General features: G+C 39.4%; 2 protein-coding genes across 8 annotated transcripts in view; both read left to right on the top strand.

The window, feature by feature from the left end:
- The first annotated feature begins 1,394 nt into the window (after window positions 1–1,394).
- LOC105672078 (uncharacterized) lies at window positions 1,395–3,707 on the top strand. Its single transcript, XM_012366787.2, has 2 exons — window positions 1,395–1,409; window positions 1,882–3,707. Exons 1-2 carry the CDS (start codon window positions 1,395–1,397, stop codon window positions 2,926–2,928), a joined length of 1,062 nt encoding a protein of 353 aa, XP_012222210.2. The 3' UTR covers window positions 2,929–3,707.
- Window positions 3,708–9,386: 5,679 nt separating this feature from the next.
- Window positions 9,387–27,156, top strand: part of LOC105672085 (Shal K[+] channel interacting protein) — a 281,338-nt gene continuing 263,568 nt past the window's right edge. For all 7 annotated transcript variants that reach the window (XM_067358253.1, XM_067358252.1, XM_012366793.2 and 4 more), the window contains exon 1: window positions 9,387–11,620. In XM_067358253.1, the coding sequence (XP_067214354.1) occupies window positions 11,123–11,620 (498 nt within the window). In that variant the 5' untranslated portion in view covers window positions 9,387–11,122. The remainder of the gene's footprint in view (window positions 11,621–27,156) is intronic.

Genomic DNA, 27,156 nt, shown 5'->3' with positions numbered 1-27,156 from the left:
TATATTCATTAATTTATTATGCAGATTTTATGTAGAAATTTTATGTAAAAATTTATTTTCTTTCTATAAAAAGCGTTTATATTTGTAAAAGTAGATTAAAAGACAGGTAATGCATCATCAGTCGTAATGATATTCACTTATGCTTGAACTATGCCCACTCCATGGGAATATTGGATCGTTGTGCGGTAAGTCCAATTAATTCTCAAGTAAGGAAATTAGGACTACGACTGTGAAATGGCGCCCGGTTCTCTCACAACGCGCTCAACGAGACGTTGCTAATTGTCGCCGTATGGTTACCGATTTATCGCTCTAGACTAGCGCACGTCTAAACTGTAAGTAAAAGAGCAATTACCGGTTGACCGCGACAAATAAAGCAGCCAGAAAGATATTAACGCAGGTTGTTATAATGTTAGGCAACGCGTCTCCCATGCTTATCACAGCAAATTCCGTTATGAAAGAGATTTGCGGTAAACGCATTGTTATTTTTTCGAAATAATGGAGACGCGGAGCATTAAAAAGATTAATTGTCATTTTATACATTTAATATAAAGAAAGAGTATTTAATGTAAAGAAAAAGCATTTTTATATAAAAATGCATATGAATGCAATTTTACGGCCTGTTAGATATTATTATATTTATTACACTTTTATAATAAAAAAATAACGATTTGCACTTATATCTGGTTTTTATTGAAAATTCAGTGGTTGATAAGATTGTATAATTCCGAACATGCTTGGTAAAGCGTATTTGCATATTGTATACATATGGACTGTTATATGCCGCCTATTGAAAACAATCGTGTTACGTGGAAATGACATTTCCAGATACCCAAAAAAAAAAAAAAAAAATATCGTTGGTGATAGCGACCGTACAAGTGTAGTCCAATTAACAAAACTTGCTATGACGACCCACAATGGAAACAATAAATCTTTTCAGTCGCATCATATTGACGAACATGCAGACAAAAGCGTTATTTCTATTCTAGTTGTATAAAAAATTTTGATATTATTTTTAAAATATTCGCACGTTTTTGTTTTCCATAGTATGCAAAAGTGTATGCATAAATCGCAAAGTTCTTTTCGTAAATATATCGAGAAACTCAAATCTGTTAATTAATCAATTTTATGATTTGAGTTAAGTAACCGGTGTCAAAGTAACTTATGAATATTCTTTTCGCGAATTTTCACTCAGCCCATCTTCTCTCAAACATTTTCGCTGCATGGCCACTTATGTAACCGAGGAAGCTTAAGAATTTTAGAATGTGATGGGTCCAGATCAGAGGGCGTGTTGCAGCGGATATTTAGTGAAAGTAGTTATGTGGTCTGGCGTATAAAAACCGACGAATCGATGACATGAAGCACATTCGGACTTATCTCCTCATAGCATGTTCACCATGAAGGCGTTCTTAGTGAGTAGTAATATTTTTCGTCAAATTTTTTGTTTTCAGAAGTTTGAGTAGCCACAAGTGCATAGTAAAATAAAATTCCAATATATATTTGTCAGAAGAAATAAGTATATAAAAAAAGATTTTAACTTGTTCAATTGTTTATTGTAATTGTAAATAAATTGTTGTAATATGTTCTATATATGATTAAGTAATTATATCATTTTTACCGTAATACTTATTTTTGTTTAATAAATAGTTATGTCACTTTTTTACATATTAATTGGTTAATTAATATTTTACCAGTTATAGATTTATCTCAAGTAATATATATATATTTGCTTACATTTTTTGTAAGTCATGATGATGCAGTGCTTTTATATTTTAATATAAAAAAATTAATATTATGATTATAGATTTTGTAATGATATTCGCATAGTTTTATAGTTTACAGATCTCAAGAAGAAATATTAATGACAAATCTATCTACTTCTAGGTTTCGTTGTTGGTTGTCTCCGTTATCGCCAGTGATGCGACGGAGAAGAAACATGAAAAACGTGGTCTTCTGCACGGAGGGTCGCCGATATACGCGAGTGGACACGGCGGCTTTGTACCAAGTCTCCCTATTGACCACGGCAACGTTGTAGTGCACGATCATGGATATGGACATGGACCCGGATATGGACATGGACCCGGATATGGACTCGGTCATGGAGTCGGACTTGTAGAAGGACACGGTCATGGAGTCGGACTCGTAGGAGAACACGGTCATGGAGTCGGACTCGTAGGAGGACACGGTCACGGAGTCGGACTCGTAGGAGGACACGGCCATGGAGTATACGCGTCAGGTATCGGCATCGGACCTGGATATGGACTTGGATACGGACCTGGATACGGAGCTGGATACGGATCTGGATACGGATCTGGATACGGATCTGGATATAGACCTGGACACGTGCACCATACGCATATCGTGAGTCGCGTTGTTCCAGTACCGGTTCCCGTGCATCATCCCGTTCCCATCACCCGCAAGGTTCCCGTGCCGGTACCGCATCCCGTTCCTGTCGAAGTGAAACGCCCGGTTCCCGTTGCGGTGCCTCATCCGGTTCCAGTCATCATCAACAGAGCTTATCCCGTGAGTGTGCCCCGCCCGGTTCCAGTGCCAGTTCCGCATGCCGTGCACGTGTCGCACCCGGTGCCACACCCGGTTCCAGTTCCGCATCCGATCCCGGTATCGATCAACAGACCAGTTCCGGTACCGGTTCATCCTCTACCTCTTCCTCAACCTCTACCGATTAATCACGAGTATCCCTTTCACCTCTCTCCTCAACCCGTCAATCCAATTGGCATCGCGCATAACGATATAGGAGCTAGCGCGTTATTGGACGGCGGACACAGTTCCGGGCTTACTGTAAGCGGTGCCCTCGTGTCTGGTGATTCCGCGGGTTTCTCTTCTGTTCATCCAGAACTACATCTGAGCGCGAGCGATCTGAGCGACGACGGATATTCGTATCCGATTCCGGGGAAGAAATTAATCTTTTAAGCTAAGTACTTTAAGAAATCTGTTACAAGCGACGTCTCGATTTGCACGTCGACGCGATACATCTACTGTTTTCGAAATCTCAGATATATGACACGCGGCTGGCACGAGTCACGCCACACCCATTTATCCCGCGTTTCACTTGATATTTATGAATTCGCGCGCAGTGGAGAGTCCGCGAGGTCGTGGCCCCCGATTAAAATTTCGCCTAAAACCGCAAAACGAAAGGGATCAAGACATATATATTAGCATTTACTTTCGCGCTGTCGACGGCGACAAGGGAAAGAGAGAGTGTTGCATTTTGAGGGCGTGAAAGTAATATGATACCGAGGAGATGAATAATTACACGAGGAGTGCGATGGAGATAAGAAATACGAGAATCTATTCAATATTTCCTGTTATGGTAATCTGGCACGAGAAGAAGAAGATTGCACAATTCTCTTAAAATACCTATATTGTTTGCACGTTTACAGCTGTATTGTATTTCAAGCAGAATAATACGATCAAAATCGATATTATTTGTAATTATTTCTTCGTCTTTTGTCTACGAAAATATACCAAGAAACGCATAATTCCGTCGCAGATTATACACAAACATTCGCATATTATATAAAAACAACAAATATAATTATAAATAAATTCAAACAAGTAGCTGTGAGCGCAACTCTGTAAACTGTTTCGCATGTTAAAGAAAAAATAAATCTCAAATTATTTGATTTGTTAATTTAACTAACATTATTTCTTCTTCGCACACTTTATATCCTTGACACGATATCCTTTGTATATTCTTGAATGTTCTCATAAATAATATAGCTACACGACACGATTCTGCGGGTACGAGATACGTGAGTGGATTTACCCCGATTCGAAAGTGATTAAAGTTGCTACTTCCTTACCCGCATCGTATCCCAAATTGCCGAAACTTTGACCTTGTGCTTTAGCAGACTCAACGACCACCTAACCATTTCGTACCATCTCTGGCTGTAATCTCGTGTCTATACTCGAAAAAACCTTGATTTGTTTTTTTCAATTTGTATTACATGTTCGAACGAGTTCAATAAGAGAAATATCCCAAAGAGATTAAATAATCAACATAAAATAATAAGAATTATTAACAAAATAGAGGTTTCTTTTATCGTAGTAAATACTTGAAAAAATAAGAGTAAAAATTTACAAACATTTACTTTTGCTTTACCTATGTAAATAATAAATTAGAGAAAATGTGTAAAAATATATATATATTATATTTTAAAACAATTTTGTTTCTACCTTTTAACAGAAATATTTGCTTCTCTTTTACTTATACAACCCATAATTTACCGCCTATTTTATTTATTCTCTTTATTAATGAATAGTTCTATGCAAATTAGAATTTTTAATTCGGGTTAGCTTAAGTTCACCTATATGTGTACAAAAAATATATTAGCATCTTATTGCCAATTTCTTCATTTTAGCAAACTTCCGCTTCGTCTCGCATAGAATAACCTAGGATGGTTGTGTACTTTTTCAGTTGCCTACCGTCATCTTCGTAATGGTATCTGTAGTCATAGAAGACGTACGTGCCTCGCTCACGGCAGAATCCTACCCACCAAATCCAAAGTAAGCTACTAGATCGACCTTACGTATAGAGGGAGTCCCAAAATCATATTTGAATAATAAATAATTTCAGAAAATGTCATAGAAGTAGTGACAAATTTTAAATGTTAAGTCATTAAAAATTAAAGAATTTTGTAAATTAATATTCAAATCTGAACAAAACAAAATCTTGCTCTCTTAAAAGCATTTTAAGAGAATTATATTTAAACAGAATTCTAATATAAAATATAATTTCTAAAACATTTAATATAAAAATTAAATTATTTTAGAATAAGTTGTTATCAGTTATCTCATTTAAAATCTTCATAAAAAAAAAAAATATCATTAAGATATGTTACTTTGAGACATCCGGTATACAAAAGTATGTACAAGTACAACGCACATGTTCACGCAGGTTTTCCTCGAAAACTCCACATGTTCCGCAACACATCTGCACATGCACTTATATATGTATGTGCTTCCTTTCCTTTTCCCGCTGGAAAACCGGCAGTCACGCACTATTTTACGACTTTCGCCGAGCTTCTGAATTAACCCAAGCTTTTCCGGGTACAAGGGTGGTCCTTTATGCACCCCGTCCAGAAATGAAGTGCATTCCTTCTACCTACGACTAGGATTACGATGTCGTTAAATTGCCATCCCTAATATCACTCCAAAGTCCATCTCTTATGATTTTCAACAAAGTAGTACGAATTATGTAAAGATACTGCAAATTTGTACACGCGAGTCTATTTGATATGTTAATATTCGCGGAGCTTTAACTATTTTCATACTTGAAGAATTCAGCTATCAATGTTCCATATAGTTTCATGTTTGGTAAGAAATATTTCTCCAGATTTGCAATAAATGTATTTTTGATTTACATTTCTTAAAAAATTTTGTGCAAAAGAAAGAGAGAGAGAGCTGAATATTGTGTACAAACGACCTAATTTACATAAAGTTTGTTGACGACAAATATAATTAGTGCGTGTGCATATACATATAATTTAATAATTAATATATAGGTAAATTGCTGGGAGTAAAGGAACACCACCCTCGCGCGCCATTATAACAGTTGGAACGTTATTTAATTGCCAAAACGCGACAGCCTTCGCGAATCCAAAATGTGCGGAGCGCAGCAGGAGCGGAGCTAATTGTGAGCATTTATCTAATGTGAAGGATTTACAGACGATGTAAATTTATTCGCGAGACCCTCGCTTAATTACGCAGATTCCAAGGCATCTCTCGCAGCACCCTCTCGCGCTACGTAAGGCGCGCGCCGGGAAAAACAGAAATTAGTCTCGTGTTACGGGCTGCCAGGATATTTGCAGTAAGTAACGTTTTCATAGAACGGTCCCGCTATCATTATCATTTACTGCGCGCGCTTTACGATCCATCATTAAACGTATCCTAGAGAGCAGAATTCTTTTCATGGGCTGCGCTTTATAGTATGCTTTTAGATACATGCGGAATTGGGCTCCGTATTCGCTGTTTACGAGCGCAGCCTTGAACGATAAATGTCACAAAATTATTCGAGGGAAAGCAACGAAAAACGCCGGACACGGACCCGTGGATGCTGTACCGCGTTCTTTTTTGGGTGAAATATCGGCGTGACGATAAATCGCGCGCCCCGTCCGGGATTCGGAGCGCGAGTCGCGTAATGTAGCAGAACGAAGTCGAAAAATTGTTGTTGCCACAATGCCGCGACGGTGCAATCTGGACCGACAAAACGTGTACCGTAAAGTGTTAATGACACGAGATGAAAACTGCTCGTCTAGCCGCGGTGAATCACCTTGAAATATGACGAACACCTTAATTACAATATCGTGCCCCATCTGGACGTCACGTAGCGGTCAGGCAAAGCGACGCGCAAAGATCCGCGCGGCACAACAATCTTTTCTCTTGAATTTTATACGAGCAACAGTGTGGCTGATATATGCGTATAACGTTTATAAAGTCATATGCGCTGTTGCTTTTTTCTAAACGGCTGGCCGTTTTAAGTTCGGGACGACTCGTTTGGATTTTATGTTGGGACGCAAACCTGCTATTTACGATCGCCGTTTTGTAGTATCGAACGCAGCATTTTCTTCCTCGATCGCAGTCAAACGAATCGGCAGTTAACGTCGATATTTTTAAGCGTTTCAGCTACTTTCGGTTCAAGCTACTACGGTAGTTTCTTTTCTTTTATCGTGATATCGACCTCGAAGATGACGCAGCGATCACCATGCGTAACCGCAGCTGCAAAAACTGTGCGAAGTCGCAGTTCTGGTTGCAGCATCACAGGCTTTGGCTATATATTTCGTGGCGAACAGTATGTGTCGTTTTATTGGTTGTTTTGAAACGGTAAAACATATCGTAAACACGCCGTCACTGGATTCGTAAACAATGAAACGGCAGCCATAGAAAGTTACAAGATTAAACGCCAGCTGAAGCATTCGATTAGAATTTATATCGTTATACAAGCACGAAATATCGTGTAGACGACGTGAATATGATATACTACTTTTCATCCTGCTAAAAACAATAAACGAGCCAATAAATAAATCTTGCTTCACGGATTATTTTCTAACAAGCAAACTAACAAGCTAACGCTACTATTCTAACTTGCAAATTATTTTGCTATTTCCTCACGTGAGAATTTATTTAATGCGCGATCCTTTATCAATATATCTACATATATACACCGACAAATTATAAATTCTTGCTAGCGTCGTGTCTTGTCGACGGACCGATTATAGATAAGCCGAGTATCTAACCAGAATCCGGCAGGACCCTACGTTTATCCTGCTCTGTATGCGCTAGCCGTTCTTGGAGGTCATGCTTTATCATATTCAGCGGACAATGGTCGGATAACTAATCTCTCATACTCTTATTCGTAAAATTAATGACCTGCTAATGACTAACAAAAATTAGATTCGTAATTTATAAGAACGGCATCGAATCATGATATATTGAAAATCACATTGCACAATCTGACACATCACACGGATTCCACCATAATGTTTTAATTTTCTAGAAAAATATTTTCGTGAACATATATGTGCTGTTTGTGCCATCTGACAATTTTTATTAAAATATCTGTGGATTATAACATATATCCGAGTCCACATATCGTGATTACGCAAAATTTCGTTGGCATAAAGTATTTTAATGAAATCTCATCATGCCATTTGATATCGATAACGAACTCAAAGAGATTTTGATAACATTGCTTACTCCGTGTAATTAGAGGTATCGAAATATCGCTAAAATTTGTCATAATATTATAAATATTTAGAGCATCTCTGAAACAGTTGGCGACCGATGGAAGCTTTATTTCGTCGTTTCACAATAATTCGCAGTATTGCGGAAACGAGTTAATATATTGACAGGTGACTCGTCTTCCGATCTCATCCCTCTGCTTCGAAAGCAAATTACTCGACCAAAGCGAGGAAATAGCGAGGGTTGCATTGAAAGGGTCCTTCCTGTCCACGACACGCGATGTCATATCACGTTATTGAGAGCTACTTGTCACTCCCTGCTTTGCCGTCATATCAGGATGGGTACGTCCGTGCCGATCATTCAATTAATTCGGACCTCACGCATATATCGGTGATCATCGTTCGCGAGTTCCACGCGACTAGCATTGTCATTTAATAGAGATTTTACGGAGTAGTGCGCGCCATCGATTTTTGTGTTCGCATTTTTTCAGAAACTAGACGCAGCAAGTGTTTTACGCGAGCAATTAAAAGCTTAATAATGCACATATATCCGATAAATATAAGATTGTACACGATAACACTGTACGCTATTATTTTATTACTAAAAAATGCTTATCTTGCATCACATGATACTCGTCGAATATCATGTTGGGATGAAAAGCTAAAAAAAACTATCGGCCGCTCCTATCGTATTCACTATCCCAGTACAGGTTTCGCTCGAGCGTAATGTAATAGCATGTAGAGCTGACACGCCGGCTATTTGAGTGGCAGCGTGTTGCAGATTATTGGCCTCGTAGGTCACAAGCCTCGTACTATTGCCGTTAGGCGTTCATTTATAAATGCCACAATTCTGACAAAGGCACTGATTACGATTCTCGCAGATAGTCATCGATACTAACTTTCCTTCAACGATCGTGATGACTTCTGAGCGATCACGCAATACGGGCTTACGAGAAAATTAGCGTTTTCTCGGCTTCTATCTTTCATTTCATGAAATGATATCATTTTAATACGAAAATCAATTTCGCGACGCTGTCTATATTAAAATATATTCCTTAATCTGGCTTTTCGCGCTAAGGTCGACATTCATTTAATAAAATTTGACCCTGTCAGAGGACTTGAATCACATTCTAAATAATGTAATGTAATCATTAATTTCTAAATTTCTCTTAATATTGCACAACTATCATATTGTATAATAGAGTTTTTGCGATAAAAATATCTGCCAAAATGTCAGAAACATGAGTTGCGTTATGAAATATTCTGATCAAGATAATAGTTTAACACATCTTCTCAAATATCAATTACTTGCTCCTTAACATCTTTCTTTAATATCAATAAAGACTTGTGTTATTAAATGTAATCAATTTCCACAAGAATGAGATAAAATTTACAAAACGAGAGTTTGAGTTTTCTCATTTGGAGCCCAAGAGAGCTCGAAATTCAAGGAAATCTAAAATCTAAAATTTTAGCGGAAGATTCACGAAAGGTGGAGTTTCCTTGCAGGATTCTATGCTCACCACCGCGCCGGCTGTTGCATCCTGACATAGCGGCGCGTTGCCGGTACTCTCGCCGGCTGAAATCGCACGTTTGCGCGAACAGTGGGGATCAAGAAGCCTCTCGGTGGGGAGAGGACGAGTCTCGCAACGGCAGTGGGGATTGCTGAAGAGTAGACGAGTGGGGCTCCCTCTGGCGAGTGTCTCGTGTCAGTCGAGCCGTGTGCCGCGTCGCGGTAGTGTCGTGCGGTAGTGTTGCGTTTCGCGTGTCTCGCCGAACACCGACGATGACGTCTTCCTTGTTCCAACTATGAACGGTGTACGTTCATGACGAAGATCAGCGGGCACGCCGTCCCCGTTAACGTCGTCGTCGTCGCCGCCGGTGTTGTCATAGTTTTTTTTTTTATTCGTACGCGGACCGGTTTGGAGAAGTCGCGCGCCGATACCTGAACCTGAAGGAACCCTCGTCGTTCGTTGTCGCTTCGTTTCGAACCTTCGAAACCGAATGTGATCGCAAGACCGGATGCTTTCGAACGGACGATCGTTTTCCATTCTATTCGTGTGTCCGTACGCAAGGGGGAAACTTCAACGCGTGGAACAGCCGACCGTGACCGTCGCGAGTGACTGCACGAGATTCTTTAAACAAGAACTCGTCGAGTTACATTTTCGATCGGATCGAGCCGATCTTCGTTGCGCAGGAAATCGTCGAGTTACATTTCGAAAAAAAATTTGGGCTACATTCTCCGAAGTCGTCGGTGAGTGGCGCGCTGCGTGTTTGTCACATTTGCCGGTTGTTTTCCTCGCGTTCTCGGTACTGCTTGTTTTCGTCGCGTTCTCGGCACCGGTTGTTTAGTGCACATTCGTGAAAGCAAATAACTAAAAAGACTCGTCGATCTATCGCGTGGATAAAAGTTTCGTCGCAAATTTCATGGTCGTTAAGGGAAGCGAATAGGAAGATCATTTTCAGATTCAGCCGAGTTTTGTGATTTTGAGATCTCGATTTCGATCTCACGTTGATCTACGATTGTCTTCCATTGAAAAACGACGGATTCGACAACCGTATTTCACGTCGCTCTTGCGAGTCTTCACGACGGGGATCATCTAGACAGCGTGGATCACCTAGATTTATCCTTGCCGGACGTTTCGAGCTTCTTCGAACAGTGGATGAGACTATCAGTTCGTCTTCTCACGTAGTGCGCGCAACGACACACGGAAATCGCGTGCCATTTTCTCGATCATCGATCATCAATCTTGCAAGTCCCGGTGACACAACCAGCTGATGAGTCCTCACGAGTGCGCGATAGAACGAGGTCACTTTAATGAGATACACTCTGCCAAAGGTTCTCGCTGAAATAGATCGAGATCTGATTGTCAACGTTTACTATTTAACTCTGCGCTCGGGAGCGAACAAAAAGCGTGCGGAAATTCGGATTCCGTGAAACGATTGACGTATCGACGACGGCAGGCACGACGATTCCGATTTGATCGCCCGTACATCTCGTAATGAGCCGAAGAACGGTGCATGTCGAACGGCGAGCGTGACCGCCGCAAATCGCCGTTCCCCCCGCGCGTTCCTGGGTCGTCGGTCGCCAAAGCGACCCTCGTTAATACCGCAGCCGATTGTGAAGGAGAATGTCACGCTAGGGAGCGGGTCCGATTTATTCGCTGAATCGACTGAATCGAGTTTCGACAAACCACGCGCCCCGATGGACGTTACATCGTCTGGAAGGCGGCCTCGCGAGATGGTAGCAGCCAAGTACAGCGGATAAAAGCACGCGCGCGCGGCGGCGCGGAATCATCTAGCGAGGAGCAACGGTGAGAAAAGGCCAACGAAGAAGAAGCGCGGGGTAGGAACCGAGTAGTTTTAAAAGAGCGAGCAAGCGGGGGCGCATTCGGGCCCACGCGTGCACAACGAGAAAGAGAGCCGAGATGACCATGACGAGTAATATTGTGGTCGAGTGGCTGCGGTCGCTCCACCTCGGCCAGTACTCGGAGTCGTTCATCGACAACGGCTACGACGACCTTGAGATCTGCAAGCAGATCGGCGATCCGGATCTCGACGCGATCGGTGTCTTCAATCAGAAGCACCGCGCCCGCCTGCTGCAATCTGTGAAGACCCTACGCGAGGAAGGCGCCGCGAGTGTGTATTTCACGCTGGAGGAGACGACCGACAACAACTGCGACAATGTCAGCTCGAAGTCCTCGAGGACATCGTCCGAGAGGCCACCCAGCGACAAAGAAGCGCAGCGAGCGTCGCCCACGGCCAGTTCGTCCAGCGGCGGTCAAGAGCTGACAAAGTTCGCGGACGAGTATGAGGAGGGTAAAGCTGAACTAGTGAGAATTCCCAGGATGCAGTTAAGGATGCTGCTGCAGGAGAAGCTGAGACACGATGGCATCAGACTGGCCTGTCAACCGTATACTACACCGGTAAGTCAATTTACTACAGAAAGAAACTTTGTCGTGATACGTGAAAGAGCTGCCGGAAGTATAAATATTCACGAATATCGTGGATCGTATTAAAATTTTACGAATCTTTTGAAATATTTATTGGAAATGGCATAACGTATGCAACGCTGTCCGTTAATTTGTAATTAGTTTAAACCAATGTTAATTTATATAATTTATTTTTAAAAAATTAAAAAATGTTGCCCGAAAACACATCTTTAAAAATTAACGTTTGTACGAAACGCAATGTGCACGTACGTTAAATTTATAATACAAGTCTGAAGCGTATGCAACATGAATTATTATGTAAATTAATTTACATATTATAATAATGAAAACGATATAATTATTATGTTTATTGTACATACCATAATGAAACAGATATTGCTTAATAGTTTCAAGAAATTTTTTTTTTTTTTCAAGGAATATTATTTCAAGAACTTTGCATATTTTTTTACAATAACATGAATAAGTAATATTACACGGATTATTTTAAATTACACTAACGACAGTGTTACAATTGCTTGATTTTCACGATATCGACAATACGTCGAAAACATTATACCATTTTCCATACCATTATACGTTATTCCATTTTCCTCACGTTACTCACGTCGGCGGACACGCATCACTTTTAATACATTACGATTAGCCACGACAATGATACTCGAATTATCGAGCCATCGAGCGAGCACTCAGGTGTGCCAGTCGCGAGGAGGGTACCTGAGACGAAGATAATGCTGAAAACTCGTAGTCCTCACATGGCACGCCCTATAAGCGTAGATAATCCCCTGATTCATTATTTCGTTGCATTAGCTACTAACTCGAGATAAGAACAAGCATACTATACTTTACCATGTGTCTTCTTATCTTCTTTTAACCCTCAAACTAGGTCTGATCATATATCACATCTTTACTTTTCTTACAAAATTGACTCCCCAAAAAATTTAATGATATCAAAGTCACGAAGTATGATATTTAATTAAATTTTTGATGGAAAAAACCGTATTATTTTTCAACATTATTGCAACTTATTCCCTTTCAACCCATGTATGTATATATAGTTGTAATATTACTGCATATCTGCTTCACCCTTTATCATATATGCAGTGCGCGGTAAGAAATACGACTTTGTTATATCTATAATATAGTGCAAAACGTATTCCATGCAGATGGTCTAATTAAAATACTGAAGTGATAAGCTCGCTAACAGACTTTTTGTCAGTTGAAATATGTTTTCTCTGGAAAATGTTCACGTGTGTTGCACGTGTAAAAGCAATTCGGGGCAAATATCTCGAAAGAAATATAGTGAGAGCTGCATATTCGAATGTTAAGTTTTGTAAAATTGTCGTGGATATGGAAAAGAGAAATATAATATATAGAAAGATTAAGGTTCTCTAAGTGAAAAAAGTATAAGAAGGAAATAAAAAGCGCGTTTTTATTCCTCGCTATTGCAATTCAGCGCGATAAGAAAACAGCAATGTTGAATGAAAGGCAAGTAGAAAACATCGCACCGAATTGTAGTATTAAAAAAAAATAAAGCTCCTTGATATTTTAACGAAACACATAGATTTTCATAAAAGAAGGAAAAAGAATCCGCATGGGAAGAAGAAATAGTAATCACTAATGCATGGATTAATCAATATTTACGGTGACACGGTGAATTGGAATCATACATATTTAAATATTAGAAATCGATTTTTCTCTATTCATTATTCCATTATTTTTGTTGACTTCTTCGCAAATAAATAAACCTTAGATCCGTATATGTGGAGAATATTTTTATACGCGAATGCAGATACCAAATCGTAAATAGATGAATAAAAAATGCGCAAATATGGAGCTTCACTACATTCAACACAGTGTGCTTAACAAGTACGTATGTTCTTAACGTAGTTAAGTTGTCCCACCGAGATTTCGATCCCCATAACTTCGTTGACGGAGTTGCATGTACCGTAAGGATACAAGTCCTGTATGCTCGAAGCACGTAGTTCCAAAGCGGGATAGGTACGAGCGACTACGAACGTAGTGAAATCGCGAATGATCGATAAGGTCAAATCATAAGATGCACCGAGGACAATATTTTCGTTAGAATCGAAGTCTGATAAATAAGATAGAAAATGGATTTAATTACAACTGCTGTTAAAAGTTCACATAAGCAGGTGACTTTGGCGCATTCTTTTTTATCGTTTATTCGTTGGTAAGGAGCGAGATCAAGATGAAAAATTTAATGCACATGTAACTGCTTTTCATACTAACTCGCCTAGCTCAAAGTTATTTCATTTTTTTTTATGTCTTTCGCCATTTTATGGCAGCAAGAACGTACGAGTGCATGTAAAAGTACATAACTTCTGAAAAGTGGCTTTCGTATATATAGAATATGACAAGCACGAAGGGTAGAACATTCATGAATTGAAGCTTTTTAACACAAAATTAATGCATTTTATGAGAAGAGTAGAATGAGTTATGTAATTCCGCGTTTCGTGTTGTACTAATAATTTTAATTTGAATAATTTTACCATATACAAACTCACGTTTTTCGTGTTTTATTCACACATATCTGTTTTTGAACTGAACGCATACTTTGTATTTTTATTTGCAAACTTTATTCGATGGATTCCTTCGATAAAATTCTTTATCTGTAATGTATTTCATTACTCAACATAAAACGAAACGCGTGTGCGCGCTATTAATTGGGCATTGGAAATAAAAATGACACGCGCCGAGTGACAATTTCGAGAATGATTAGTCATGCGCTCGTTATCAGAGTTATAAAGCCGCGCTGCTTTATCGTTCTGGAAACAAGTTTAAATCCTCGCTTTGTCGCTAATGAGTCAGAGAACGCGCGCAACGATGCTTTCCGTATGTATCCACATTCGTTAATTAACCGCACGGCGAGACGAATGCAGATGAAGAGATAGACATTTGATATTCAAAAGTGGGTAACTTTTATCGCATAGGACAGGGCTCGGAATTATTTCATCTTTTCGGCCGATTCTCATGGTATACGCCTCCTTTTCTCTCCTTACCGCGCGCGCGGCAGCCAAAAATATTTTTTTCCTCAATAGCAATAGTACCTCATGGGTGACGTGGAAATCTATTGAAATATTTTCACATAATAAATTTAAAAATAAAAAAAATATTTTTAATACATTTTTTTAACTTTTAATGATCAAGGGAGAAGAACCTAACCTAACATTATCTTTTTTGAACTTATTGATTCTACTTAAGTGTAAATTACGCGAACACATATAATGGAAAGCATAATAAATTTTTGAAAATGGAAAATATTGATGGTTACATGAATGTTATTATTATATATATATATATATATATATATAATATTATCGCGTTACTCAATTTTTCTATTGTTTCGATAAAGAATGTACGACTTTGACAAGTGTTGTGAAAAAATTTTATTCAAAAATGATTTTATTCACTGAAACTTCTCATAGTCACTGCAAATTGCCGCGTAACTGGAACTCGCAATTGGAATGCATCGCGAATTTACGAGTACGCGTGGTGGTTTTTATTTATTTTTACACGCCGCCGATATCCATTTAAATTAGTTCACGAACTTTAATTTATTCCTTTCGTGAACACACGATTCCGTAGAAATACAAATCTGCTCTGTAAACGAGCTATACACATTCGACGAAAGATTATGGCAGAAAAAACATCTTTGTTCGATAATAACGCGAAAAGTTATCGTAGAATCGTAGATTAAGAAATTATCACCATCGGAATTTTCTTATCAGTTTATACGTTATTGCATTTTCTTCTACATATTAGATCAATAAAAATAACGATTCTCTTTCAAACATAATTATTTTCTTAATTTTAATTTTAATATTACAAATTAAAAAATACTAATGTATTAAATTTCATAGTTTAGATAGATAATTTCTGATTTTCTGTAAAAATTTCAATTTAATTTGTAAGATTAATCTATTAAAACTGTTGACAGTTTAATTATCACAATTTTTTGCTTTTGGGTATGTACAGGAAACAATTATAACATCTTTGGTTTCAATATAAAAAATGAAAGAAAATTCTTTAGCGTAATGTTGAAATAAGAATTTAATGATTTAATGAAAATATAATATTGAAATTTAATTATGAAAAAACAATGTGAAATGTTATATATCTTTTATTAAAAAGAAATTGTAATAAAAATATTAGATTGTGCGATTGTTTCCGTTAAGAACAAAATTTACTTCAAGTTTTTCACAGAATTCGTAGAAAATAATAGAAAATGCAATAAATATGTTACATGCTTATAATTTTATCAAAACATTTAGGCAATATTACATATAAATTGCATTAATGCAAATTTTTTCCTTCTACAAATTTATTGCGGCATAGAATTGAAAGATAATATAAGCGTCGTTGTCTCGCGGAGACATAGACTGTAATATAGTCTTCGCGTGATATCGTGATCGATCGATTGAACAACTACAAAAATTGCAAATTGAAGTGCAGTAAAGTTTCTGCGAATTATAAGGAGGGTCGAGCACGGCCGATTCATTTATGAACTTTCAGATGGACCAAATGATGCTCACTTTCATTTACGCTCCCGTGTACTAATAAGCGTGAGTGCACTTTCCGTTCTGTTTATGAAATTTTAATGCAGTTGGCTCAGCGATATAAGCCAAATGACAAATATTCTATTCTCGACTGTGTTTTTTGATGCTATATGATATACAACTCGCATTTGACACATTTTTCTTATAAGACTTAAATAAGATTAGTTGTACTTTTTTTTCAACAGTACGTAATTTTTCATTTTAATAAGTACAGTTTTTTAAAAAAGACATTGCTTTTTTTAATTGAAAAAAAGACACGTGGAACTGGTTGAAAACTGATTGTTTGAAAATTATCTTTCCACCTGAATGGAAAAATAACAATGAGAGTTTCAAATTCCAATTTTTCCGATTTAAAAATTTAAATATTCTCAACCTAAAAATATTCTGAATTACATTATGCAAATTATTATGATGTAATCGTAACTCTCCGTTCGTCAGAGATCTGCGGCAGCTGAACTGAATCCGCAGTACGGTCAAAGTTTTTACTTTTACATTTTACTTTTACATTTTCACGTTTCGGAAATTCTCTAGTTTTCGACCATGTGCTGCTCGCAAACGTCGAAAGGCGATTTATTTTATATCCAGTAGTAAATAAAAAATTCCGTAAGCTTGCGAGTAATTGTGATAAATCAAACTGCGGTCATGTTTTTGAAACGCACGAGCCATTGACACGATTTGTATTCTAGTTCGAAACTATTATATGTCGTCGTTTTTATTTCTTGCCTTCTACAATCAATATTAAAATAATACGCTTATACGGCCGGCGCGACCGTCTCCGCGGCGAACTCATTTCCAAACTTTATACGTCCATATGTTACCCCTTTTTCGCAGGCAGCACGCATGCACGCGAGCAAATGATTGAACGCGGAGGAAATAAAAAATCCTGTTTCTCTCAGAGCACGGTGGTCCGGTCGTCACCTGCGCCTTTCGCCCTTCGGCGCTGAGAGAGTCGTCCGTTCTCTCGCTCCTGCACGCGTACATGTGAGAATAGTGTATGTACGTATGCAGCAAAGCACGCGCGCCAACGCGTCGTCGTTGTCAAAGTAGTACTTTCCATCTCGAAACCGGGGGCACATATGCACTTTCGTATTCATTGGCACAATCCCGATTCGCGCCCGTATATACGCGGAAGGTCCGATTTGCTCGGCGTCTCGATTGACGTGTATCTCGCCAATCAACATTCCAAGCATACGGACTATGTAGCCAATTACGGTACTCGCGATACGATCGCCACTACGCTGCCTATTTATCTATCCGACCGTTCGAGCGTGGCCTGCGACGATGCCACTAACACCTCGCGAAAATTGCACAGTATCGCACCGGTCCACCAACTTGCGGAAAACAACGCTCGGAAATTTTACGGTATACTCTCACGATCGGAAGTTTATCGTAACTGTTTTTTCCTTTTTTTTTATTTTAGTTTGCCGCTCATTACTCGCCACACCTCCTCGTAATTGTTGGCGGAACAGCTGGCTACTCGCGATAGCTCTAAGTTTTTAAGATGTAATCTACGTTAAGCGAGCTCTTATGGAAAGCGGCCTTGTTACGTTCTTATTAGATTAATTAGATAAATGCGACGGACGTGCTTAAGAGAAACGTTTAACATGTGGTTTTGTCTAATATAATCTATAAATCACTCCCCGATAGTTTGATACTTCTTTGTTATTTCACTTAAAAAACCAAATTACCGTTTATTTATTTCTTTACTTAATATTATCTTTACGTATAATTTCAATTCTTGTTACGCATCTTTTTTTTATTATTATATATATATTTAATTAATTTACCATCACCACGCGAATACATTACTTTTTTCAGTTCATATTTAATAAAGTCCACATCATGCTTTTCCAACAACTAGCGTATAGAGAATCAGATAGGAAAAATATACACGTTTCCGATCGATACGAAGCAATGTGCTTAAAGATATCCAGATATATTTTTCATTGCTTGTTACATGATACAGACGACTTTAAGAAACCTTTTGACCTAAATCAAACGCTCGATAACGAGTTTAATTTTTAATTAGTTTAATTTGGTTTATTTTTCTTGAAACTCGCTTGAAGAGAATGTAAAAGTGAAAGAAATAGAAAAATTGAGAACAAACAGAGTGGTAAATTCTTGCTGGCGTTTAGAGCGACAGCGTTGTAAATTCTCTGTGACCAAAGCGAATTAGACAGACGATAGTCTGCGGCGAGAGAACTCGTCCACGCGAGTGCGTTGCGGTTAAATATCCGACACTTATATGGCGCGCCGTTCGCATATTTCTGACTCGACCTTGCAACGGGAGACGGGAAGAGTTCTGCGAGCACTATAAAGCGATCGAACAAGCACCTCTTCATCCTCGAGGCGTCTCTAACTCGTCTGGCGAATTTCCGTTATTCACGCCCACGGGAGTGGTCGTTACTCTCTCGGCAGCGGCGGCTCGGCGTGCTACTCTTTTACGCCGATGAGAGTTGAATTGCGCCAACTTCGATCGTAACCCGCTTTCATCCGCATCGCGTTCTCTCTGTTCCTCGCAATAGCAATCGAGATCGCTCTGTATACGCGCTGATAAATGATTACAATTTTGAGAATCTTCTTACTGCATAAATATTTATTTTGCCCGAGTGAGTGTCACGCAGATAGCATCGTAAATTATCGGATTATTTATTAATGTTGGACTCTTCTCAGGCTTGTTAATTATTCAAATGCAATTGAGCTTCTGTTTTATTTTTTTATAAAGCGCGGTATATAGTGTACAAGACATCTCTATATAAATAAAACAACAATAATAAGAATATTAAATTTTAAATTGGTTAAAGCAGTAATTTGATGAAAAGGTAGCCAAATAGATTTTGGACAATTAATCGAATCATTGACATTCGGATTATTGACTCCTTTCGATTAGCGATCGTCTCCGTCATATTAATCTAACAATTTTACTTCGTTCTACTTGATTTGAATGCAAACTTGTACTCTGTGTACCTCCGTGTCTCTCATTTCGTTCGCCACTTCTTATTAGATACGGCGCACGAATGTAAGCTGGATCTAAGCCGGCGGTGTTTGATATTTTGAGACAGACACTGGATGGCGACCGACCTTCCCGCTCCCGGTATAACTATAGCGTACCGGTGGTAATAGCTTTTAAATATTTGAACGAATGTTCAATCGATATACCTATCCCTTGGCCGAGCGCGTCGCAGCTCTTTCCCGAGCCTTCCGTTCTCTGTTCTCCATTCCCTTCTAACCCATTCCTTTCCAGCAGTCGGCCTCCCGAGCACGTTTTCATGAAATATCGAACACGTGGAATGAGATTCTCTTATTCCGTAAGGGGAATAGAGCCGTAGAGAAAGAGCGGCCGGATAGTCGGACTAGAGCCCGGGGGAGCACGAGTGCGGATCGAAATGGCAGATATTACGCGTCGCTCGCGACGACGCGACCGTATGATTGATGCAAGACGGTTATGCCAGTCGTGTGTGGCGCGTAGCTCTACGTGTCTCTGTATGCGCGCCGCGTGTGATTATTATTCAAATTTTCACGATAGCGAGTGCCCGGTGGGCTTTCAGCAGGCGACGTCGATTGCCCACCGAGATTGCCTCTAGTGAATATTTATTAAGCGCGCCTATTTGTTAATCGTTGTCTCGCGCCGCACTGCGCCGCGCCCGCACGCGGATACACGTCACCGCGGCGGCTTAACCATCCTGCGTTTTTCACGTTTCCGTAGCGCCGCGCCGGATCTCATCGTTCCTCGTAAACAGAACGTCAGGTCTGAGGATGTAATCAAGGAGAGTCGGGAAACGCGTCATGGGACGCATCGAGTATGAACACGGAATTTATGGTTCTCGCGGCAACCACCATTAATAATCCCACCTTTGTCTCTCTGTCTTCAGCTTCCTTTTCCTATCCGTCTTACGCGTCTTCTCCCTCTCTCTTTCTCTCCCTCTTTCCGCGCCTTGACGAGACGCCAAGATTCCGTCTCTCAACATTAGCGCGTTCGTACGTTTCCTCGCCTCCTCCAACCGCTTCGAAACTCACCAAGAACGATACGACGCGCTATCATACCTGCAGGTAAGCGAGTTTGGAGTGGCATTAATGAAGAGACATCGTCGCGAGCCGTTGTGATAAAGCGAGGAGCCGTTACCGTCGCTTTTAATTAAGCTTCCGCTTTTAACGCGCCAATTATGAGAGCGAAGAATTTATACGCGTTTAACCTGAAAGTACCAAGTAGCTGTGACATCGATTACGCTACGGTGCATCTATGCAAACTAGCCTTCTCGAACCGAGTTTCAGCGCACTTTGTGCTTGCAACGAGAAAATCGTGTTTTTCTCGCGAAAAACTATGTGCGCACATTTCTCATTACTTCTCTTCAAGTCGCTCATTATTTTGTAGACACACTGTATTGACACACACGTGGTGGATAAATCTCTATTTAATTAATGTATTTTGAGACATTATTGCAATAAACGAGATCAACGATTCTTTTATTTCTTGCAATAAAAATGTGTGAAAAGTTGAATATTTTGACAATTAACAATTTTTATTTAATTTTTTATTGTCTTTTAAAAGTTGCTAAATAATGGGAATTTATAACAAACTAAAACATTTAAATTTTATCAATATAAAATACTTATTCCATAAGTCTATCATTATACACGTATTAATATATGCATTTAAATGCAATTTATGGAAATACATAGTGTATTTATAATATTATATCAGTTTTCGTATATTACATAAAAAAAGCCAAAAAAGGGTGTAATCCACGACAAGTGCAAAATTATAGCGAGACAGCTGTGTATACATATTTATCGGCCGTACCATCGCGATAAAGCAACACTGAAATATCCACCACGGGTGCTCACCTATCGTGCACGATCTGGTTGGTCGTGCACCGTCACTTCCGTCTCCGTTTCTCGATCTCGATTTCGCCTCGTCGTATATCGTGCTTGTCGGTCTGTCGGTTGACTCCGGTGTCTGTCTTGTTTCGATTCAATTTGTTGCCTCCTCCGCTACCCACACGCTATTGCGAGTACGGTGACGATCGGATTAAGCAAGCAAACAGATTCAATATCTGATACTGCAGAGCAGTTCAAAATTTGTGCTTACAATCAAGATCTGTGCTTAAGATTTGTGTCGTGCAATCAAGAACTTCCAATAAGGCTTCTATGATCGTGTAACACGTAGTAATAAATACTATTAGATTATCCGACACCTTTCAAGAAATCATTTTTATAATTTATATTTAATATCGATTATTTCTAGCGAAAATTTAAATGATACATTTGCATAGAACAAAATTCGGCCTAAAATTCTCTTGAAGCGTGACGTTCTTATGATTAATCGTCACTCATATAACAGCTTGTTACACAATGAATGTTGGAACATAAATCATTGCAAAGTTCTAAATAGTTATATCGGGTTATTGACACACTTGTACGGAGATCAAATCTTTAAGATTAACCGTCGCTCTGTATTGTACTATGCCGCACACCGAGTAAATCATACTTTTTAATCGTACCGAAAAATGCGCTTCGAAAACTATTCTTCGCAGACTATCATTATGTACGCATGTACGCGGTTCTCTCAATTTTCCGGACGACTGGTTTTACCGATAATAGTTCGCTATTAATTAATTTACTGCACTCTCACGCGGCATAATTTGCAGCAATCGAGTGCTACGCACTTTGTATCGTGGGGCGCACCGTATCCCGCTGGCATTAATAACAGTGCAGTTCATTCGAGAATGCCATTAGTCGCTGTCTTAGAGTACTAAGCCACTGCGCTAAAGCGGGGGATAGTTGGCGGCGAAGTCTGTCCCAAAGTCGCGAGAACCCGCTTCGTTACGAGCGGATACACGCGAGATAGGATTTTCCTTTCTCAAGGATTTCACAAGCTCTCTCTTTCCCCCCCCCCTCTCTCTCTCTCTCTCTTGCTGCCTTGTTCATCGTTTCCCTTCCTTCTTGTGTATTCTCTCGACTGTGTACAAGCCGCATCGAGCTGCTGCTCCCGAACTTTTCGAAGACGAGGGTTCGAGGCTCGATTAAGGGTGACTATGGGTATAGACGTTAGGCTCAGCGTCTCTGAGCAGTAAGTAAACCCCACCCTCCCTGCCTGGGATTTCGAGAATGGAAGGACAGCCCCACGATGTTGGATTGACCTACGTTTTCTATAGGAATGCCATTTCCAAACATGAAAGAGTCACAATACAACGAGAAGAAAAATCGTCATGAAAAATTGTAAATAAATTTACGTGCTACTTTAATCATTTATCGAATATTAGCTGTCAATTTTAGCGAAATTTAATTCAATTTAATCTAATTTAATTTAATTTAATTCTATGAAATTTATTCAAATAAAATTAATTGTAAAGAAAAGCAAGCGTTATTCAACAGAAAAATGCAAGCATAAAAATTAAACTAATGCAGCGAACATTTTACAAAAAGCTTTAAGCGCGCAATAATTTATTATAGTACAGTAGTTTTATTTTTTATAATACTAACATGTACTTCAATCGAGCGAGGTTCATACTCGATTACTTCGCATATCGTTACTGAAACTGGGTTTGCCGCTAGTTCGAAAATTTATCTCGTTATCTATATCTCCGTCCTCTCTCAACATGCATGCTAATAATTTACACACTTTGCAAATTAAGCGGATTGCTTGCAGAGTTAGAGTTTGTTACGCGAGGCCTACTTGAGAACTCTGGTTTGCGAGAACAACGAAGCAAGAAAGAGAGGGGGGGAGTAGAGAGAGCAAGAGAGAAAGAAAATTGAACCGGAAAGGATACTATGCTCTATCGATGAAGCGTTTATTTACAAATCCCTGTATTTTACTAGTATTCACTAGTGCATTACATTGCGTTACGCGTCTTCCGTCGACGACAAGAGGAAAGAAAAAACCTCGAAATGACCGGTGTTCGTTCCACCGCATATTTCGCAGTTGGTTTGTTCGTTTTTTCTGCAGTTTGTACTCCGGATACTCCGAACCGCTTCTGTTTCACCGCTTCTTCTATTTTTTTCGCGTACTCGCTAACTGTATTCTCAGCGCACCGATGTGATCAGCTCCGCGTATACGTGCGTTCATGCGAGTATGTACGCGAGCGCGGGCGGACCCCGGCAGTTAAGTAGACGCATTACCGCGCGCGTAGTATTCCCTCGTCGGTCTCGACCGGGTTGGCACGCAACGCATGCCGCGCTATCTGGCCAGCATTAAGGACTCGCCGGGCTGTATTACGGCTGCCGGGTAATAAACATGTTTAATTGCAACGCTAATGGCGGGGCGGGGGTGATACGCGCGGGTACGGCCCTTAACGCGGGAGCACCGCGGTCCAAAGCCATTCCGACGCTCTTGCTTTCGTGCCGCACAATGCCCGCCCGTTGCCGTCGTTGTCGACGGCGATGCGATGTGGGGCCTCCGAAAGGAAAGGAGGAGCGAGTCCGATAATCGATTACGCCGATGATTGGCCGGGATGGAAAATACGAACCGATCGATTCGCGCGCGATGCGCCTAAGAGCCGCGCCGTTCTGCATTCCGCTCGGCTTCTGTTATCGACATTTATTACTCACCGGAGGCGCCTGCTAATACGGTATTGCGGCCGGCTGGCTGGCAGACAGTCTATGGTATTTTGCGTACTCGCGGTTGATCGTGCGTCTTCCTTCTCATCTCTTTCACGAAACTTCGCTGAATTGATTACGCGCTTGTATATTCGCGAGCACGATTGCGACTCATCGATCGATTAGCCTTCAATAACTTTAATATTCTTCTCGTAATTTCTCCGCGTAAAATCAACCTTTATCCCCGTGCCAAATATTGTGACAAGCGACACAAACAATTTTCGCAAACACCTGCGTTTTGGCTTGTTATTAGTTCGGTATATAGCCTCTTTCTGATAAACTTTATGGATTAAAAGTTATAAATTATAGATTAAATTTTATGGTATATTTACTTTATGGTTTGGATAAAATGCAATTATTTTTAACTTTAAAATAAAAAATACTTTTAAGATTTTTCTTTCTTTTTTATCGGAAAGACATCTACATGTAAAATTTGAACAAATTTATATTTCTTCCCTATATTGCGCTTTGTGGACAGCTACCTTAATATCAAATTAAAAAGAGAAACATCGATTAACTCGCTGGTGACATTAATGTATACAAAACATCAACGTGCGATAATTTCTATCATGTTTGAAATATCACAGCATCTACTCGTGCCATCAACGCATTATGCGGCGCATTTTGATTAGCGATGATAACGCGTTAGATTCTTAATCTACGTTACAGCAAATTCGTCTTTTCCTAGGGAGTCGAAAGAAACGCGATTTCAAGTGATTCCGTGTCATAGTGTTATCGCGTTCGGTGTATCGGTGACGTCGCGCAGCCCACGATGATAAAATCGTCGGCAGGTCTGTCATTCTTATCGCCAACCGATCGATCGTTCGAGGGTGGTGTGTGGGTCACTACGAGTCGTGGACTACGGCATGAAACAAAGGCGCAGTCTCTCGTTACTGGGGATTAAGCAAGGCCGATGGAGGCAAAAAGCTTCATGCCGAGCTAATGCCGGCCGACTGGTCGGAATTCTTTGGGGCAACGAGATATTGCAAGTTAGGGTGCGAGTTAGGCTCGTCGAGAACTCTCGGGCTCACCCGAATATTCGCTTTGTGACTGACGAAACTACGCTCGAAATTAAAGTCGTTTTCCTAAATAATCTTATTGAAAATACAATGTATCATTTTTATAACTTTTTTTATAATTCTATGTTTCGAAGCAATAATTTATTTAAATGCGAACAATTTTTTGTGATATATGTATATATAATTATTGACTACGTATAATATATTGAGAGCTTTTCGAATAAATTTGCTTTCTTTTTTAATTACACATTTGTTCAAAGACTACTTTCTTGAAATAAATCTTTAAATAGATTTTCAAGTATTAGAGTAACTAATCGGACAGCGCTGACCGAACATTTAAATATCGGATATGCAACTCTGGCGCTAATCCAGCAGCTGGCCCGAGTATTCGGATCAGCGCACCTCACATTGAGATTTCGTGTAATATTCCATCTCTGTGTGGATCCGACGAAATTAGACAATTCACATGTCAAGCATGAGTCAGAAATATAATGGTCTATAATGACTTTGTTTAACTGCGCGTGTTAACGTTTAAATCACTTATGCACAATAACATATATATTTAATTGATATAATTTTCGACTATTGTTATTCAAAAATCTATTTACAACTTGTTATGAAATTGATTAAATAATATTTTTGTTTATTTTGTTTTGAAATTAGAATGCTATTTTAATAATTATAAATTTACTTGCATTAGTATATATTATTATGAATCTGACATATTATACTTGATTTCGTATTATGCATTACATATAAGATAATGAAGCTGTTGAGAACGTATTTAATGCATGACCGATTTTACACTACCAAATTCAATTTAACAGAATACATCTACGCAATCTTGACGAACGTTCTTCGCGATTCGAGTGAAGCAAACGTTGTCGGGTGGGCATGAGACATATTGCGATTCGAGCACCTGTACGAATAAAGTGTCATGAAATTTCGATCGGCACGGTGCTGCACCGCGAAAGGCATAACAACCGTATTATACACGAGGCAAGTTGGCAGGTGGCAGCGTATAAGTACCATCGTAAGTCAGGAATCTTTAATGCTGTCCCGTTAGCCGCACGACTGGCATGAGTTATTACCGTTTCCGGGTGGCTGGACGCGGGGCGTGCGATATATCAACCGTCTTTAACTCCGCTTTGTCACGGCGCAGTGGAAAGAATCGCCAAAAAAGTTGCTAGGGGGGAGGGAGTGAGGGGTACCAATCCCAAAGAATGGAAACCGTCAACCTACCTACGCGGACTGCTTACGTAAACCCGGACGGACCGAAATCTACTCCGATTTGTGAATGAGGCAGATTTACTTTCGCTTGTCGGCCAGAAAAATAGCGCGGCTTTGCTGCGGAAATCGTCGCTGGTAACCGCGCTACCTTTATCGCCGGCGACGACGAACTCGGAGAGACGAAGCGGGGCTATTATTCGACTTCCGGTGCGCGAGAGCCTCAATGTGTCTGATTACTTCCGAGAGTTCTTCGTTTTCACGTCAACTCTTTCGCTCAACGTTTATCGTAGCGTTTATTTTTCTTATTATCAAAAAGAATACATCGACGAAGACATTAAGGAGACATTATTACTTTGCGACGATGATAACGAGTACCGCTTAATGGCAATGATTATAAAATCTCGTTTTTGATCGATCGCACAATTTTAAGGTCTTTCTTTTTATATACAACCGATAGTTCGATTAAATTCAGCATTCAATATATACTAGCGCGATTATATTCGCGTGCATTCTCCACGCTTTTTTTACTGTTGCCAATGGATTACAAAAAATAGTCGATCCGTTTCACAGACGCTCCACGCCGACAAACACTGTTTCGCGAAAGAATAACGCATTATAAACATCGCATATCTTTGTGAGATAAAAAAGATTTTTATGAAATAAATTATGTCATGTTATATTAATTATCTTCAACAAAGAAATTTAGTAACTACTTTTATGAGTGCAATCGAAGTCTCTGTAACAGTTTTTAAATCAAACAATTTACAACGCTTTTTTATGTTTAAAGGGATGTCATCCTTTATAATAATTTATGTGATTATTTAGTCACGATGTGAAAACGTTATTTTACATTTGCATATAATGGTACATTTATATTTTAATTTACCAATTGTCATATCGTATTTATATGTAAATCTTCTATGAATATATTTTTGATTTATTAATTGCAACATTGTAATTGAAATATACAAGTTGCAAACGCGTTGTACGCCACGTTACAACCAAGTGCATTACGTAAATTAATACGAAGCTTGTGAGATCACTCTTAAATTCTGGTCAAGAGAGCTTTCGCAGAGCAACATGAAAT

Source organism: Linepithema humile, chromosome 6 (assembly GCF_040581485.1).
Source record: "Linepithema humile isolate Giens D197 chromosome 6, Lhum_UNIL_v1.0, whole genome shotgun sequence".
NCBI lineage: Eukaryota > Metazoa > Arthropoda > Insecta > Hymenoptera > Formicidae > Linepithema > Linepithema humile.
This window is presented reverse-complemented; position numbering and strand designations above follow the sequence as displayed.